We start from the raw sequence: 15,431 nt of genomic DNA, 5'->3' as shown, positions 1-15,431 counted from the left end.
ATTAAACAGTGTTAAATAAGATATTATTGGTAATCCAGAGCCTGTTTTGCATTGTTCAATATTCAACCCCTTTAAATTTTGCGGCGTTAAAGTAACACTTTAAGAGTGCATTTTGTCCCACTTGAAATTAATGTTAAATTAACTCTCTATGTAGTGCGTATCTTACTCCAGTTGTTGTTGTAATAATTCTAAAAGGATCAATGTACTTTGATACTACATATTTAACACAGTGGAATTTCTATGTAAGACATATTTGTTCATCAGTTATCCCTCCTAGAAATTACATTTGATTCCTAATTTCAATTTTAACTCCTTCGAAATGAACTTGTAATGTGTTTTCATGAGGTTGTACAAAAAAGGAATCAAATTTGCTTATGTATAATTCCACAGTGTTAAATATGCAGTGTTAAAGTACTTTGACTCTTATAGAGTTATTTCAGCAAGTCGAGTAAGATATACACTAAGTAATAAGATATAAGTAATAAGATAATTAATAAGATATAAACTAAGTTAATTTAACACTAATCTAGAGTGGGACCAAATGCACTCAGATTGGTGTTGATTTTAACTCTTGCAGTGTTACTTTAAAAGAAAAGTCCGGTCATTAAGGAATAATCAATGGATCATTATTTATACCTAAAACTAATACGTTCATGGTGATTTAATGAAATATTTTTCATCGCGATCACTGAGTCTTGGAGCAGCCATTTTTGCCCAAATATAGTGACACCTCACTCCTCTTCCAGCAGTGATGTCACGGTGCGGTAAGCCTAGCGCCATTCTCCCCGCTTTACAAGCAAAATCAATGGGAACTACTAAACACATCTGCAATCAACAACAATTATTTAAGATTTCGAGAGGACTTCACCATTGTATTTTGTGAGAGATATTGTTAAAGTGACAATGCCCAAGTGCATGGCAGTTGGATGTTGGAATACATCGGATAAAAGTGAAAAAAAATATATAGTTATTTCACCTTTCCGATTCATGAGGATTTGCCACCGAACTTCTGGACAGAAAAAAAACATGTCATATGTAGCCAACATTTCGAAGACGAATGTTTTTTAAGATGACAAACACCAAATACAGCACTGGGACTTCCTTAACAGCTGATACTGCACCCTGACGTCACAAACCAGTTGGTGGCAGTAGTGTTCTTTGACAAACATGGATGTCTCCAGTAAAGCACATTCAAATAAAATTACTCTTCATTAAAAACACTTATCATTAATTGAACAGTATGAAATATTTTTATTTAAAGTACTTTCAGAAGTTTGAATTCTGAATATGACTGAACTTTTCCTTTAACACTGCAACATACTGAGAAACCTTCACTATTAGTTCTGCATTAATCATCTGTGAAAAGATTTGTAAATTATCATCAGCAAAAATACTAATAATTGGCTATTAGTACACATTAGTATTTCTGAAACCTAACACAAATCATTAATGTGAAAAACATAAATGAGAACCAAATACTGAACCCTTGAGGACCCCACAAATATCCAAACATGGAGAGCTGACAAACTGCTTCCTGTCATGAAAATAACCTTCTGCTCATGATGCTGAAGTTTATTTACTAAAGTGTCAACTTAGATTTATGGTGCTGAATAGTTTATTTTTTGGTCATTTGAAGATTCAAAAAAATGTTAAACGGTGTGCTCTAAATCCATTCTACTTTAATTTGTACTTATCAATGATTTTATCCATTATCTACAAAATATGTTATAGGTTTACTTGTATTAACACTTTTTTAGGGGTTATAATTAAACATGTGTCTCATAAGAGAGTACTGATGAAAGATAAGAAGACATATAATGTGTTTTCTTTTTTTTTCTTTGCTGTGAGAGTTACTTCCCACTGAGCGGAAGGAAGAACAAGATTTTTAGTTTGATCTTGATCAGATCAAACCCCTATGGGTTCAAAACCGCCCTGCAAGTCTGACAGACGCACGGTCCGAATGGAGCAGTAAGTGAGCCAGGCAGGGTGAGAATAGCTTTATTCTCAATGTTTGCGCAAACTTATATTGTTTTTAAATTCAAACGTTTTTATTTTTCAGCATCGTGTCTTATAATAAGGAGTTCATGGAGAATCTTCCATTCGTTCTCCGCGGCGTCTCCATGAGCAGCAGCTCGGCGCGCTGCAAGGATGCGCTCCGGCTGGGGCTGCCCTTCCACATGGAGCAGGGTTTCCACTGCAGGAGAGTCCCCTGCTTCTCCTTCCACGCTCCTTTAGACATGTACGAGTTCTCCTTTGAGCCTGCTTTCATCCAGAAGCGCAACGAGCGCGAGCGCCACCGGGTGCGCTGCGTTAACGAGGGTTACGCGCGTCTGCGGGAGCACCTGCCGCGGGATTTTGAGGACAAAAGGCTCAGCAAGGTGGAAACGCTTCGAGCGGCCATTGACTATATCAAACATCTGCAAGGTTTGCTAGACGTGGACGTCTCTGGGGGGGAGATCTCGTTCGGACAGGAGAGAAGTAGCGAGCGGAGGAGAGAAATCAGCAGTGATGGAGAGTCCAAAACCAGCAGCGGGGACAATGTTTACTGAAGACTTCCTATTCAAACATCTGCTTAAAACAAGAAAAGCAGAAAGAAAAATGCTTACAATAATCTGTCGATGAACAAATATACCTTAAAATTGAGCAATATAACTTTAAAAGTACTTATGAAACAGATTTGCCACCATATTTTGAACATTTAGGGTAGGTATATTTGTGTTTTTGTATTTGAACATTACTTTTTTTTTTAAGTAAACAAATTTATTTAAATTAAGGGTTTAAATTGTTAAAATAATTTCATTGCCGTGAAATTATGGTGCTAAATTTACATTTTTAGAAAGGGTTGCCTTATTGAGATGCATAATATCATGTTCTCAACTGATGAATTAAAGAGGTGGGTTTTTATTTCATCATCAAAAAACACAACTGAAGATGCACACAATATTTACAAGTCTATGAAATCTGTTTTTTTTGTGTGTTTGTTTTGGCAGGGATATTTATAATTTGGGCTAATATTTTGCTGAATCTACTGACAATAACTATTAAAATTGACCATATAAGGTTTTGGTGCTCCTTGGTTGTTTTTGACTAAAACATTAATGTTTGATTTTCCAAAAGCCTTGACATATAATACTTTAAATATCCTCAGTAGACTCAGAAATATAATATTCCAGTCTATAAATACCCCTGACCAATCTGATGCTATATATATATATATATATATATATATATATATATATATATATATATAAACAAATCAGTTTTTTCTAATTGCGCACCATTATGTGAATTTTACCAACAAAAAAAACCACACACACAGTGTGAAATTTGACTTTTATCTAAATTTAGAGAAGGAAGAAGTTAACACAAAGCTGCTTCCTCTAAATATAAATTAGATTTATTCTGGTTTAAATACTAAAAGGTTGATGACTGGAGTATTTAATTGTAAATGCATTGTAATAATGGGTATATTTGATGATAACAATCCATGCATCAAGATTTTAATATTTCATTCATTTTATGGGCAACATCGTTCAGACGGTACAGACTTGTATTCAAATAGAGAAAGTTATGCAGAAAGTTTATTGTTGTTTGATGTTATAGCAAAAAAAAAAAAAAAAATATATATATATATATATCTTGTGCCAATATTAAAGTTTTTTTGGTTGCAAGCTAAAGCTGATCGCTTTGGTTTGCAGTGAAAAGGTTTACATGCCGCTTATCTTTTTTTAATATAAAAGAAAACAAACAAGAGGGGAACACATAAGCAATCAATGATCTCAATGACAAGCTGCGTGATTTTTATTTAGAAATTTATATTTTAGATTTTTTTCAAAACTGGAATGCATTTAACTGTGTTTTTTAGCAGTTCATTATTTCTTTGTATTCAAACTTATTGACTAAAATCTGCTCAAATAAAATCTATAATTGCAGCATTATTTTTGTTGATAAAACTGCTCACTCTTCTATTCAAAGGGATAGCTAAATGGACAATTGTGTGTATTAAAAATATATTTCTGTATTGTAGCCAATATTGGGTTTATATTAATGCATTTAGGCAATTATAGACATAAACAATCAAAAACCTTCCCTAAAGGTAATCCTCCACAGACCATGATGCTGCCACCTCTGTAGGCTCTGCTGTGTTCTGATTGAAACTGAACTCATATGTCTACTTTAAGTAAATGGTAAATCAGACCTGGGTGTAGCTAAAGCAGTAGAAGAGGAAGCTCAGACATGCTACAACGTTGTCGCTTTGTGACAAAATGATCTGGTTTCTTATGGAGCTTTCTTCTCCTGATAGATCTCGGAATGCATTTATCAAGAATCCCTCAGTCCCATCAGAGGAACCCATGTTAACCTGAAGAAAAACAGTTCTTTGTGATTCTCAGCCCACCTCTTTTTTTTTTTTAAGGGTAAACATAACTTTTAATTCAAGTTACACGGATTAAGAAAAACCAGCAGGGTGCAGTTCAGGTGAACCGGGCTGTTATGGAACAACAGCATTAACAGGCTTGAAAGCGTGACGCTTCCTCAGCAAAGGTGTTTGGTACGAATTAGGCCCAATAATTAGCTGAGTGCTGGTAGCCCTGGGCTTGATGGTTCAGTGGCGCAGATGTAAAACATGAAGCTACTTAGAGGAAAGCCTCTATCGTAATGGATGTTTTCTTTCCGGATGTGCAAAAAGGTGATTCTAATCAGGTTCCTGCCCCGATTCCTTACAGGAGGCGTTTCTCTTTTATTGGCTTTTCAATCGCAATGTTTGAGCAGAAATATTTGGATTTAGTTCCAATTTATGTCTTCAAGTTTGAACAAAAAAAGTATAAGCAAAGGTCTTTATTTCCCTTTAATTTCACAAGCAGGGTGAAGCTCTGATAATCTGAGAACATATTCTATAGAGAGGCAGGGACAGAGGGCCACCATGGGCCCTGGTGTAAACAAACACTCAGGGACAGAGTATGAAGAGGAGAATTTGAAAAAAAAAAAAAAAGGGGTTGGATAAACAAAAAAAAAAGTCCAGTCTGTTAATGGAACTGTCAAAAGGGGAAAACAGACAAATCAGACATCACCATCTGTCTAAAGGTAGCTTTCCTGTGTGCACAAGGCTACAGTTATGCTGTGCACGACAGATATTTCCTGCAAACGGTAAAGATGACTGCATGTGATAAGGTTTATCAGTGTGAGTAAGATCAGTGGGGGACCACCAGGAGAGGTTCCTGCAGCGTGCTCTGACAGGGAGCCCTTATGCGAGAACGGAAACAGGAACCGGGACGCACAATGATGCAGGATTGTCTTCTTCACGCATCAGAAAAACACTGATACAACTCAATTGAAAAAAAAGAAAAAAGTATCTAACTTTGGCTATATTTTGTACTTAAAAAAAGTAAAATGTAAAAATGACAATATCATCTGCAAAGAAGGTAATTTGATGTTTCACAGAATTAAACATGTAAAAAAGTATATAGTTGTGGTAAAATCATAATCTCCAAGTACAAGTTAAAATATTTTGGCGCAAGAAATACGATGGGTGATGCAGATTACACATTTTTAAAGCTCTACACAGACGGAGCCAACTTAGACCTTTTGTTAAAAACTACAACTACTATTCCAAAGCCTCCTGAAGCAGTAACTTAAAATTAGGATTTACTGAGTGACTTTGTCAGTCCTGCAAATTGCCAAAGAAAAAGTTTCACTTGCAAATTGTTTCATTGGGTTTAAGTCAAGTTCCATATGGCTTCAGATTTCGCTCCTGTATGGTTTGATTCATTTAGATGTTTTTTAATGCAAGGTGATCAGGTTCTGAGGCCTGAATTGTCACACTTTTACAGTTTTTCTTGATGATTGCAAACCAAATTCACGCTGCCATGGTTGTTTTAGAGAACAGAGAAGATTAACTAGCTACACTTATCCAATTAAAACATTGAGTAAATAATTGTGTAAGTGTTTTGCAGATAAACAAGAACTTTAAGGAATAGTTTTTGTGCATATTTTTTTCTTAACTTTCCTTAAATAAAATCATTATGAAGTACTATTGCTCTCACTTGAGTAAAAGGTCTGGCTACTCTACAAATCATCAGTAACTTCACCCAATAAAGAACAAGCTTGTTTTGAACAAAATGCAACATTGAGACACATACCTACAGCTTATTTGAGACTTCTCTTTCCTACTATAGCTTCATGCTTTTAATTTATTTTCAGTTTGCAGAATCTGCAATGTAATTTGGACCAGCAATTGGTTTAAAGTATGTTACAGGAAGTCACCCTATTCTAACCTAAACATAACATACTGTCGGTAAAGACTTTTTTTACTCTTGTTTTTTTTTTACTCTGACTTGAGTTGTTTCTTGAATGGCTAGCTTTTACTTTACTTGAGTAAAAATATGTTGAATTAACTAAACTCTTACTTGAGTACAGTTTTGAGTACTCTACCCACCTCTGTTAGGGTGCAGCGTCTGTATCCAGGCAACTCTTTTTTATTCATTTTAAGATTTATCATGCTGACTAATAAATATGCAGTCTGTGGTTTTAGTGATTTTGCTATGATCTGCATGGCAATAAATTCACAGAATAAGAGGGAAACATACAAGAACTGGGGCAACAGTAGATTCCAGCAGAGAAAGGAAGATATTAGAGACTTGAATACTGCGGTGAAGTGATGAGTATCATAACGCCAGGTGAGCAGAATCACACAGTGAATACTAGCTGAGTGGGAGGAAAGGCTAAGTAACACACAGGATTAAAGTAATCTAATTATAGAGACACAGAATAACTAAAAAATTAAAACTTATTAAACAAATACAGAAATATCTTCCAAAAAGGAAAGGAAACCATGACAGTCTGACCTTGGGGTGAATATAAGGGTGAGAAATCTACTTGATCATAATAAATACAAATAATTTAAAAGAGCACAGGGTAAAATAAGGAAACATTAATAGTAATTTATTAATTTAAACATAAATATATAACCAATGTGGGAAGTGACAGTGTGCAGATCAGCAGGCTTGGAGATCCCCCAGCTCTTCAAGGAGAACCTGTTTTTCCAGCTCCAACAAAGAGATCCGACGATTCTTTTCACTCACCTTCTGCAAGAGAATTGATTTGAATTGTGGGAAGGATTTAAGGATTGAGATTGAATCTTAATTGGCTGTATCTTTACCTGAGTTAGTACTGTGTTTTGCCAGCGGAGGTCACTGTCTGCCAGCGGATCAGAGAGACAAGGGTTGCTGCTGACATTGGGTTCACTCATTACAGAGCCCAGGGCTCCATTAACCCGCTGGATGTGTGTGGGGAGGCAGGATGGAGCCTAAACAACAACAACAACAAAAAACACCATTGTTAATGTGCTCTGAAACACTGAGAGAGCATAATAATACAATAAATCTTGCAGGCATTAAACTATTAGTGGTAGCTTTGGGGAAGATTGACTAACTTTGCAGACTAAAGGCTTTAAAACAACCCCAAAAATAAAACAGTCTGCAACTTTTTCTTCTAAACCACTGCAGTTTGTGCTAAAACCTTCACCAAAAACAAAAACATACTTTAAAAGCTGGCATTTACAGCGTGGTTTATTAGTAGTGAGAATCCACACATCCCGGTTTACCTCTGAGGCATGTTTGTGGCAAAGGCGCATCCTATTTCTGCTCTCAACACACTGCAGGGCCCTGTTCTCTGAGAGCCGCTGGAGGTACCACAGCCGACCGTGCTCCAGAACCTCCAGACCTGACCACAGAGCATCCTTCTCCTTCTCTAGGTCCTTCATCCGCTTAATCTACAAAGAAAACAAAATCCTAATGTAATCACTCTTCCTTTAGACAACAGGTTTACTACTATACGAGGGGCATTCAATAAGTAATGCCCCTGACACACTTCTAGATGTTTGATCCAGCTGAAATGTTGCATGTGAGGTTATTTAAATCTCTAAAGATTAAGTAGCAAATTACAGCTCTGAACTATTTGTGGTTTCTGACTTACAGGTGTTTGAACTGAGTAAAGTCTGAAAAAAAGCCTGTTGAGTGTCGAGCAGTGATCCGGTTTTTCTATTTGAAAGGACTCACACCACAGGAGACTTTTGGTGAAATTAAAGTAACTTATGGTGATGATGCCCGTTATATGACCTTGCAAAATGTTTTACAAGGTTATATTATGGGACATTATCACTATAAGTTACTTTCATTTGATCAAAAGTCACCCGTTGTGTTTTTTCAAATGCAAAAACACAGACTTGACTCAGTTTGAACACATGTAAATCAGAAACCATAATTAGTTAAGAGCTTCAATTTGCTATTTAATCTGTAGAGATTTAATTAAATACACATGCAAAATTTCAGGTCGATCAAACATCTGAAAGTCGATCAGGAGAAATACTTATTGAACAGCACAGCTCTTCTTGTTTCCAATTGACCTGTGGTATTGTTTGGGGCAAAACATCAGGGTTAACAACAAAAAAAAAGATGATGACTTAGTAGAAAACAAGGAAAACACGAGGAAATCACAAGTAACGATGGAAGCACATCTGATTATTTAAAGTGGGTTTTTGCGAAACTGTACAGAGCTCTAAACAAGGAAGTTTACATGTGGAGATTAATCACTGGGATCAAATTTAGCCAAGATGGAAACAATGACAGCAGGAAAATGAAATGAGCTTGATGAATCATCCACATCTGCCACATTTACAGGACTTATCAGAAAATCTGTGTTAGAACAGGACTCAAATCTAAAGGTGGAAATTTAAAGCACATAAAGTCCTGGAACAGGAATACAATATTTGACCTTGTGTATCAGTTGTGTGTGACACACCTGCGTTATTGTGTAGAATTAAAGATGCATAAAAACAAACTTTTTTTAATACATTGATGCTGCATGTCACACTCTGATCAGCTGTAAGTAAAATTCCCCTGATCATGAAGTTAGCTTTAGCTTTAGCCTTTTGTTCCCCCCATAGATAGTAAAAATAATTGACTATGCCATTACGAATTACATGCAGGCCATTGAAGTGCAGTTTATTATTAGGATCTTTGTTCCATCTGTTTGTCAATGAATAAAAACATTTCATCCCAGGGCTGTGTCTCTCGAGCCCGTAACACCCCTCAAACCCCCACCATGGACTGTTCACCCTGCTGCCCTCTGGGAAGAGGCTTTGCAGCATCTGCTGCAGGGCCAACAGGTTCTGCAACAGTTTTTCCCTCGCTGCCATCAGACTGTTCAACTGTTAAAAATCTAATCAATACTCTGCATCACACTTGAATACATCATATTTGCACCACCAACGTGGCTGATTTTTTCAGAATCCTTTCAAATAGAACAACTCAGTGTTCTACTGTATTTTGCACCATATTTATTTACTCTGTACTGTACTGAGCGTCTCCATAAAACTCCTTTAAACTGGTTTTCATTTTTTCCTACACTGTTTACATTCTGATTTATAAATGGTAATGTTCATTTTACTGTTTTAAGCTGCTTATTCACTGTGAAAAACCTGTATGCATCAACATGTTTGTTTTGTATAAAATCTGTGTATACAAGATCACATTGAAGTTTATGTAATTCTAAGTTTAATTTTTTTTTTTTGTCTTTGCTCATTTGCAGAATGGATCCAGTTTATCCAGCAGGGCTGATTTTTCTAATTGTTTGCAGTTTGGTGATCAGAGGACCAGAAACCTTCTGAGATCCCCCAGTATCAAACGGATGAATAACATTCATCTATCTGCATGAAATTCGGCTATCATGTGATTCAGTGCTGGAGAAAACATAATGCAGGACATTAAACTCTTGAGGACTGGATTCTGAGTTAAGTGCTCTAAGAACACACACTCTGTGTCATTATTAATAGGAAACACTTTCAGTAAGAGGGATGGGTCGGGTCAGCCAAGATGGATCCAACATGATGATGCGTTTATGGACAGCATCCAATCAATGTGGCATGTCAAGGACAGTTCACTGTCGATCCCAGTGCAGTGAGTTTTACTCCAATGGATCAACACTGTATGCTGTTTATAGTGTGTAGTTCGATAAAAATGAAAATCATAAAAAAAAGAAAAATCATTGTCTTTTTGGTTTTTATGAGTCTTATTGAATATGTACTTATCACTTTGGCGCCCAGCTGCTCATTTCTTATCTGAATGCGGATCATAACTGATAATGTGCACATTATTGTTTTTTAGGCCTTACTCACACCTATAAATGTGACCTTCCAGGAAATATTTTCCACCAGTTTGACAGGTCCAGAAGCCAAAAATGCTCTCCCTATGAATCTGACATCCTCTGAGGCATGGGTTAGGTTCTGATGGATGAAAAACTTTAAAGTACAATTTTGGCAGTGAATTTATTCAAGCAAAGTATGTATGTATCCTTTATATAACCAAGAAAATATTAAACCCCTCCCCACAAAATATTTTAAACCCTCAAGGCTACTGCAGTTGCTAAAGTCCATCCCTGTTTGGAATGAGTCCAATATTTCATCCATCAGGTTTTTCAAACTAGTTTACAGCCAGAAAAGCCAGCTTTACCTTCCCAAAGTAATTGGGTGAGTCTAAGCTTGTGTTCTGCTCTGTAACAAGTTAAACTTGTACCCTTTTGAAGCCGAACGCCTACATGCTGCCGGAGGTCTGCAGACAATAAAAAAATTGAAGCTAAAATACAGTAAGCCTTCCTGGCAAGGAGGCACAAATCAGCTTTGAACTTGACATTAAATTGCCAAAAGTGGTTAATCATCAAATCCTCGAAAACAGTGGAGAACAAATGTGGTTGCAGGAATAATAATAGCTTTTTCAACCAAACCATAATGAATAGAAACTGTACTTTATGAACAGTAAAACTGCTGTTAGTAAAACAAGCATTGAGAATCACTTTGCTGTAAACATTTAACACTAAAGTAAAATGGATTCATAACAAGGTTCTGCCCATTTTAATGTAGGGTTTCCCTAATTTTTACCAGAGACATTTTACATATAGAGTGAAATAGAATTATTCTTTTTACCAAATAATGACATTTGCTTATTTAATTTCATAATTTTAAAGATATATTTAATAATTTAATTGAATTAATGTATACATTTCTTAATACAATGATACGTTTGATTATTTAATAAAGCACTAGAAAAACAAATTTAACATGTAATTATTTATTATTGATTATTATGGAGACATTCAGTGGTACTTTTATCTATTTTATTCGAAATTTCCTTTTTTTTAAATTTAATAAAATATTTATTTATTGTATTCACATTCAACTGTGGGTCTTAAGAAACAATCAAGGTCACATCTCCATAAATTCTGAGCAACACTTTGGGAAACCTTTCAATGAATGTTTTTATGCAAACGGCTAGACAAACAGCTAGTTAATTTCTGCAGCTATCGCCCTGTTGAAATGCATGGCAGCCGTATTACTTTATATAATTATATAAGGTAATAAGGTAAGAAACGTAAATGAGATTTAAAACAGAGCTTATCATTTATGTTTTCTAAAGAAACCATTTTGAAGTTTTTCCCACAGATCTTAAGAGACATTTCAAGCATAATGAAATTTGACTCGAAAGAAACACAGAAAGCTATTAAGTTTTTCACCCCATCTTGCCCAAATTTTATTATTTAGATCATGAGCACTGACTTTAACGAAACAAATGACTTCTTGGATGATTCATTGTTTTTCTCTCTTTGAGTCATTTTAGTAGCTCTCCCCCTTCTTTAACCGAGTCCTGCAGCCTTAGAGGTGGCTCTATTATTTATGTCTCTAATCTTTTCTTGAATTTCGCCCAATTAGAGCATGAAGTGTTGCTTTTTGATATCTCAGCCTAAAAGATGTTGTCAGACAGATGATCCTTGATTCTGCGATTCAAGCAGTAATTAAAAACTTTTTATTCAGGAGCTCGGGGAAGTTATCTAGATTCTAGAACAACCCTCAGCATCATCTTTATCAGACACTAAAACGATAACTGACCGTTTCAGTCAGAGACTTCTCCAGATCTGCTGTGAGACTGACTGCTATAGGAAATCATTTCTGCCTACAGTCAGCATTTTAGCAACTCTCGAAAATAAAACCCTTATAATATAAGTTAGAGAATATTTAATCTCCTTTTGGGATCAGTAAATTCTTTTTGAAATAAGTTAAAAGTCTGCAAGGGCAGTGAAAAAAATTGTTTCAGAATTTAACAACCAGGCAATTTTAGTTAGGAGTAAACCTTTGCATAATCAGCATCCTATAGAAGTTTAAGGGGAACTGAGTTGTAGCCGTATGTGACACCTGCTTTTACAGTTAGATAACCTGTGCTAAATTCCAAGCTTCAAGAAAAGGTCAAGCAAATGCATAGCAGCCAAATGCATCAACCTTGTGACACTTTTATGGACTCTAGAGGAAGGAAATTGTGATCTAGTTATGTCTGACCATAAAACATACACCAAGACAACATACAGAAGCGAGACCTCACCCATAGGTAGAAACGAAGGGCCTCCTGGCTGTAGAGGCTGGTCTTTAGAGGGAGGAGGACCACAGTGTAGGAGCCTGAGGAGGAGAGACGGCAGGCCATGGAGAGGAGGTCACCAGCTGAGGGGCTACCCCATGCAGGTAGCTTACACGGCAGATAAAGAAGCACAGCTCTACACTAGCTTGTTTCAGAGAAATAATGAGTGTTTGTTTGTTAGAGATAGAGAGAGAGAAAGAGAGGGGAGGTAGGAGTGGGAAAAAAAAAGCAGAACGACACACAGGCAGAGGCACCATGGTGGCCCCGGGGCGAGGTAATGAAAAATTCCTCATGTCACTGCCATGACTGGTTCATCAACAGGGTGGAGAGCACCGCTGCGACTGAAACGGAAAACACGAGAGTTTAAAAAGCAAGAAACATAAAAAGTGAAACAGCCCAGTATTACCCCTGGAGTTTAATCACATCTCCACACCTGAGGACAGGCAGAACTTTCTTCTCCTTGAAGTATTGTGTAAGAAAAATCAGTACTTCTGCTGAAGCAAAAACACGGCAGATGTAACTGTTTTCTTCTTCTATGCCTTCTGTCCTGACATGTTTCCTGCAGCCATCTGTGTAGCTGTCAGGTTGACAGGTTTTTGGTTCATGTTGGGTTTGATGGGCTTGTTAAATAGCTGCAGATTTTCATGCACCACACCCTGCAGTGGTTGAGATTACAGCTATAGCATTCTGGGTATGTTTTCACTGTTTATTTTCCTTTAATTCCTTTAAACAGACAGTTATATTCAACCACTGTAATCATACATGTTGAACATTTAAGTGAGGATTAAAACATTAAAGATATCTGCACTAAGCATCGGCCATTTAGTCTAATCACTGGCAATTGAAGCTCTTCTCTGAAAACCAGTTTAATTTATAGAATGTTCACATAGAGCTCTATTTATGTTCTTTAAGAGGCAAACTTTACCTCCAGTATATTTCATCTCTGATTATATAATAGGGGCAGTTCAGCCAGTTTCTACTGAAAGTACAAACATGTTTCTGCACCTCCCTTTTTGCTATGGTAGTTGCAGGCCGATGGATCCCACTGTTTACTGCGTCTACCCTTACTTTTCTCTACCTTCTTTAGTAAGAACATTTTGAGTAATTAAAAGCTCCACTTTTAATTTTCTACCAGAGGGGGGAGCTGGATCCGCACATTTGCTTGTTGGAGGCATTTATTTAGAGTTATAACCTCTGAAAAAAACACCAGGTGGTGCTATGCAGTGAGAATCTTACTGACTTTCTTGGCTGTTTTTTTTTTTAAACCTTTTTAGTAGAAATAAAAATGTACAAGACTGGAAATGTTTATGACTTTGCTTAAAAAGGTAGTTTGAGAGTAATTAACTTCGTGCATGCAGCACACAGTCCCTTACATTACAACTATTGCAGTTTGTGTGTTTATTACTATTGCTTAGTTTATGAGAAATTAAAGCATATAGTTACACATTCTTACTGTTATTCTTACATATAAAGCCCTAAAATACCAGGCTCCATCTCATATCAGAGATCTGCTTGTTCCTTATGTTCCTAACAGCACATTTCACTTTCAATCTGCAGGTTTACTAGTGGTTCATATAATTTCTAAAAGTAGAATTGGAGGTAGATCTGTAATTATCAGACACCTTTCCTGTGAAACCAACTACCAGTTTTAGTCCATGAGACAGATACTGTATAAGTTTATCAAAACTTTCCTTTTTGATAAAGCTTATAGTTAGAGTGGATAAGGTTATCCTGAGCTACCTCTATATTTATGCTGCTATAGGCTTAGACTGCTGGAGGACATGGCCACAATCTGTCTCTATCTTACAATCCTATAATCACTGCAAAAAATATAAATCTCAATAAGTTATTTTTTCTTAAAATAAGTGTGTTTTTTCTTGATTTGAGGAGGTAAGTAAGACACTTTGCCAATGGAACAAGACAATTTCCTTTTAAAATAAGAAAAAACTATTTTATCGTCTTATTTCAAGTAAATATTATCTAACTATCTTATTTTAAGAGTGAAAATACTCATTCCATTGGCAAATCATCTTATTTACCTGCTCAAATTAAGGCTAAATATACTTAATTTAAGCCATTTTTTACTTATTTCTGGATTGTTTTTGCAGTGCAATTGTGCGCTGCTGCCATAAACACATTTCATTATAGATGATAGGGTTAGCCCTGTTTTTCAGTTCTTAGTCCTGGTTTCTGTCCTACACATAGCTTTGGGCTTACCTTTGGCTGTGACAAACTCTATGCGCTGTCTCTCATCCTTTTTGACATGGTCACTAACTCAGAGCTCATCTGTTTATATTTCTTTCCTAGACAGAGCCACATGTGGAGCTAGTTTATTGTCTCCTTTATGGATCAGTGCTTCTATGTTCCTTTCTTAAGTCTGTTTCTGTCTCCTGTGCCTTGGGAGAAGGCCACTCACACTGAGTCTGGTTCTACTGAAGGTTTTGTTCTGTTCCACTCAACTGTTTCTACAACCATGATCGTCCTGGGGGGCTAACGAGGAGGCAAAGACACAACACAAGTGAATATCTAATGTCTCAACATCTTAATTCAGGAAGAGTGAACCCTGCCAAGTCAGTCACTGGCAGCAATCAGCAGGATATCCTTAGAAAGAAAAGTTATAACCTGTTGGACTGCAGGATTGGATTGAATCGTCCATGTCAAGTGACACGAGATGATATTTCTTCTTAATTGGAGCTATATGAACTAAACTGAATTAAATTGACTTAAGACTGAATCAGGAGCATCTGTAAAAAGCATTTTTTAGTCTCAACCGCAGAATTTGAGTCAAATTTAGATTTAGGCTTTAACTCTGCCGTTCTAACTCATGTTCTAAAACATTTGATTGTGTCTCTGGCCCTAAACAGTCAATGTCCCACTGGAACATGTTTTCTCTTAAATTTAGCTTTACCTGTCCTTGCAAAATTTCTGACTATTTCTCCCTCCCTGTTGTGGAAATGGATCCCCGCAGCATGACAC

The 15,431-nt window shown here is 36.4% G+C and overlaps 2 protein-coding genes across 3 annotated transcripts; one reads left to right on the top strand and one right to left on the bottom strand.

Moving 5' to 3' along the window:
• Nucleotides 1–1,921: 1,921 nt before the first annotated feature.
• On the top strand, nt 1,922–2,734 carry LOC119776260 (achaete-scute homolog 4). 2 transcript variants are annotated; one of them, XM_038274573.1, is made up of 2 exons: nt 1,922–1,986; nt 2,060–2,734. In XM_038274573.1, the coding sequence occupies exon 2, from the start codon at nt 2,085–2,087 to the stop codon at nt 2,547–2,549; it is 465 nt and encodes a 154-aa protein (XP_038130501.1). In that variant the 5' UTR covers nt 1,922–1,986; nt 2,060–2,084; the 3' UTR covers nt 2,550–2,734. The 2 variants fall into 2 exon arrangements, with proteins under 2 accessions (XP_038130501.1, XP_038130500.1); XM_038274572.1 differs by having other exon boundaries at nt 1,932–1,968.
• Nucleotides 2,735–6,913: 4,179 nt separating this feature from the next.
• sapcd1 (suppressor APC domain containing 1) lies at nt 6,914–12,681 on the bottom strand. Its single transcript, XM_038274555.1, has 4 exons — nt 12,423–12,681; nt 7,601–7,768; nt 7,157–7,303; nt 6,914–7,082 (listed from the first exon to the last, which is right to left on the bottom strand). The coding sequence occupies exons 1-4, from the start codon at nt 12,519–12,521 to the stop codon at nt 6,993–6,995; spliced, it is 504 nt and encodes a 167-aa protein (XP_038130483.1). The 5' UTR covers nt 12,522–12,681; the 3' UTR covers nt 6,914–6,992.
• Between the last annotated feature and the right edge of the window lie 2,750 nt (nt 12,682–15,431).

Source organism: Cyprinodon tularosa, unplaced genomic scaffold (assembly GCF_016077235.1).
Source record: "Cyprinodon tularosa strain WSP-4 unplaced genomic scaffold, ASM1607723v1 ctg92, whole genome shotgun sequence".
Classification (NCBI taxonomy): domain Eukaryota; kingdom Metazoa; phylum Chordata; class Actinopteri; order Cyprinodontiformes; family Cyprinodontidae; genus Cyprinodon; species Cyprinodon tularosa.
The sequence above is the reverse complement of the archived record's forward strand: the minus strand, read 5'-3'. Positions and strand labels throughout refer to the sequence as shown.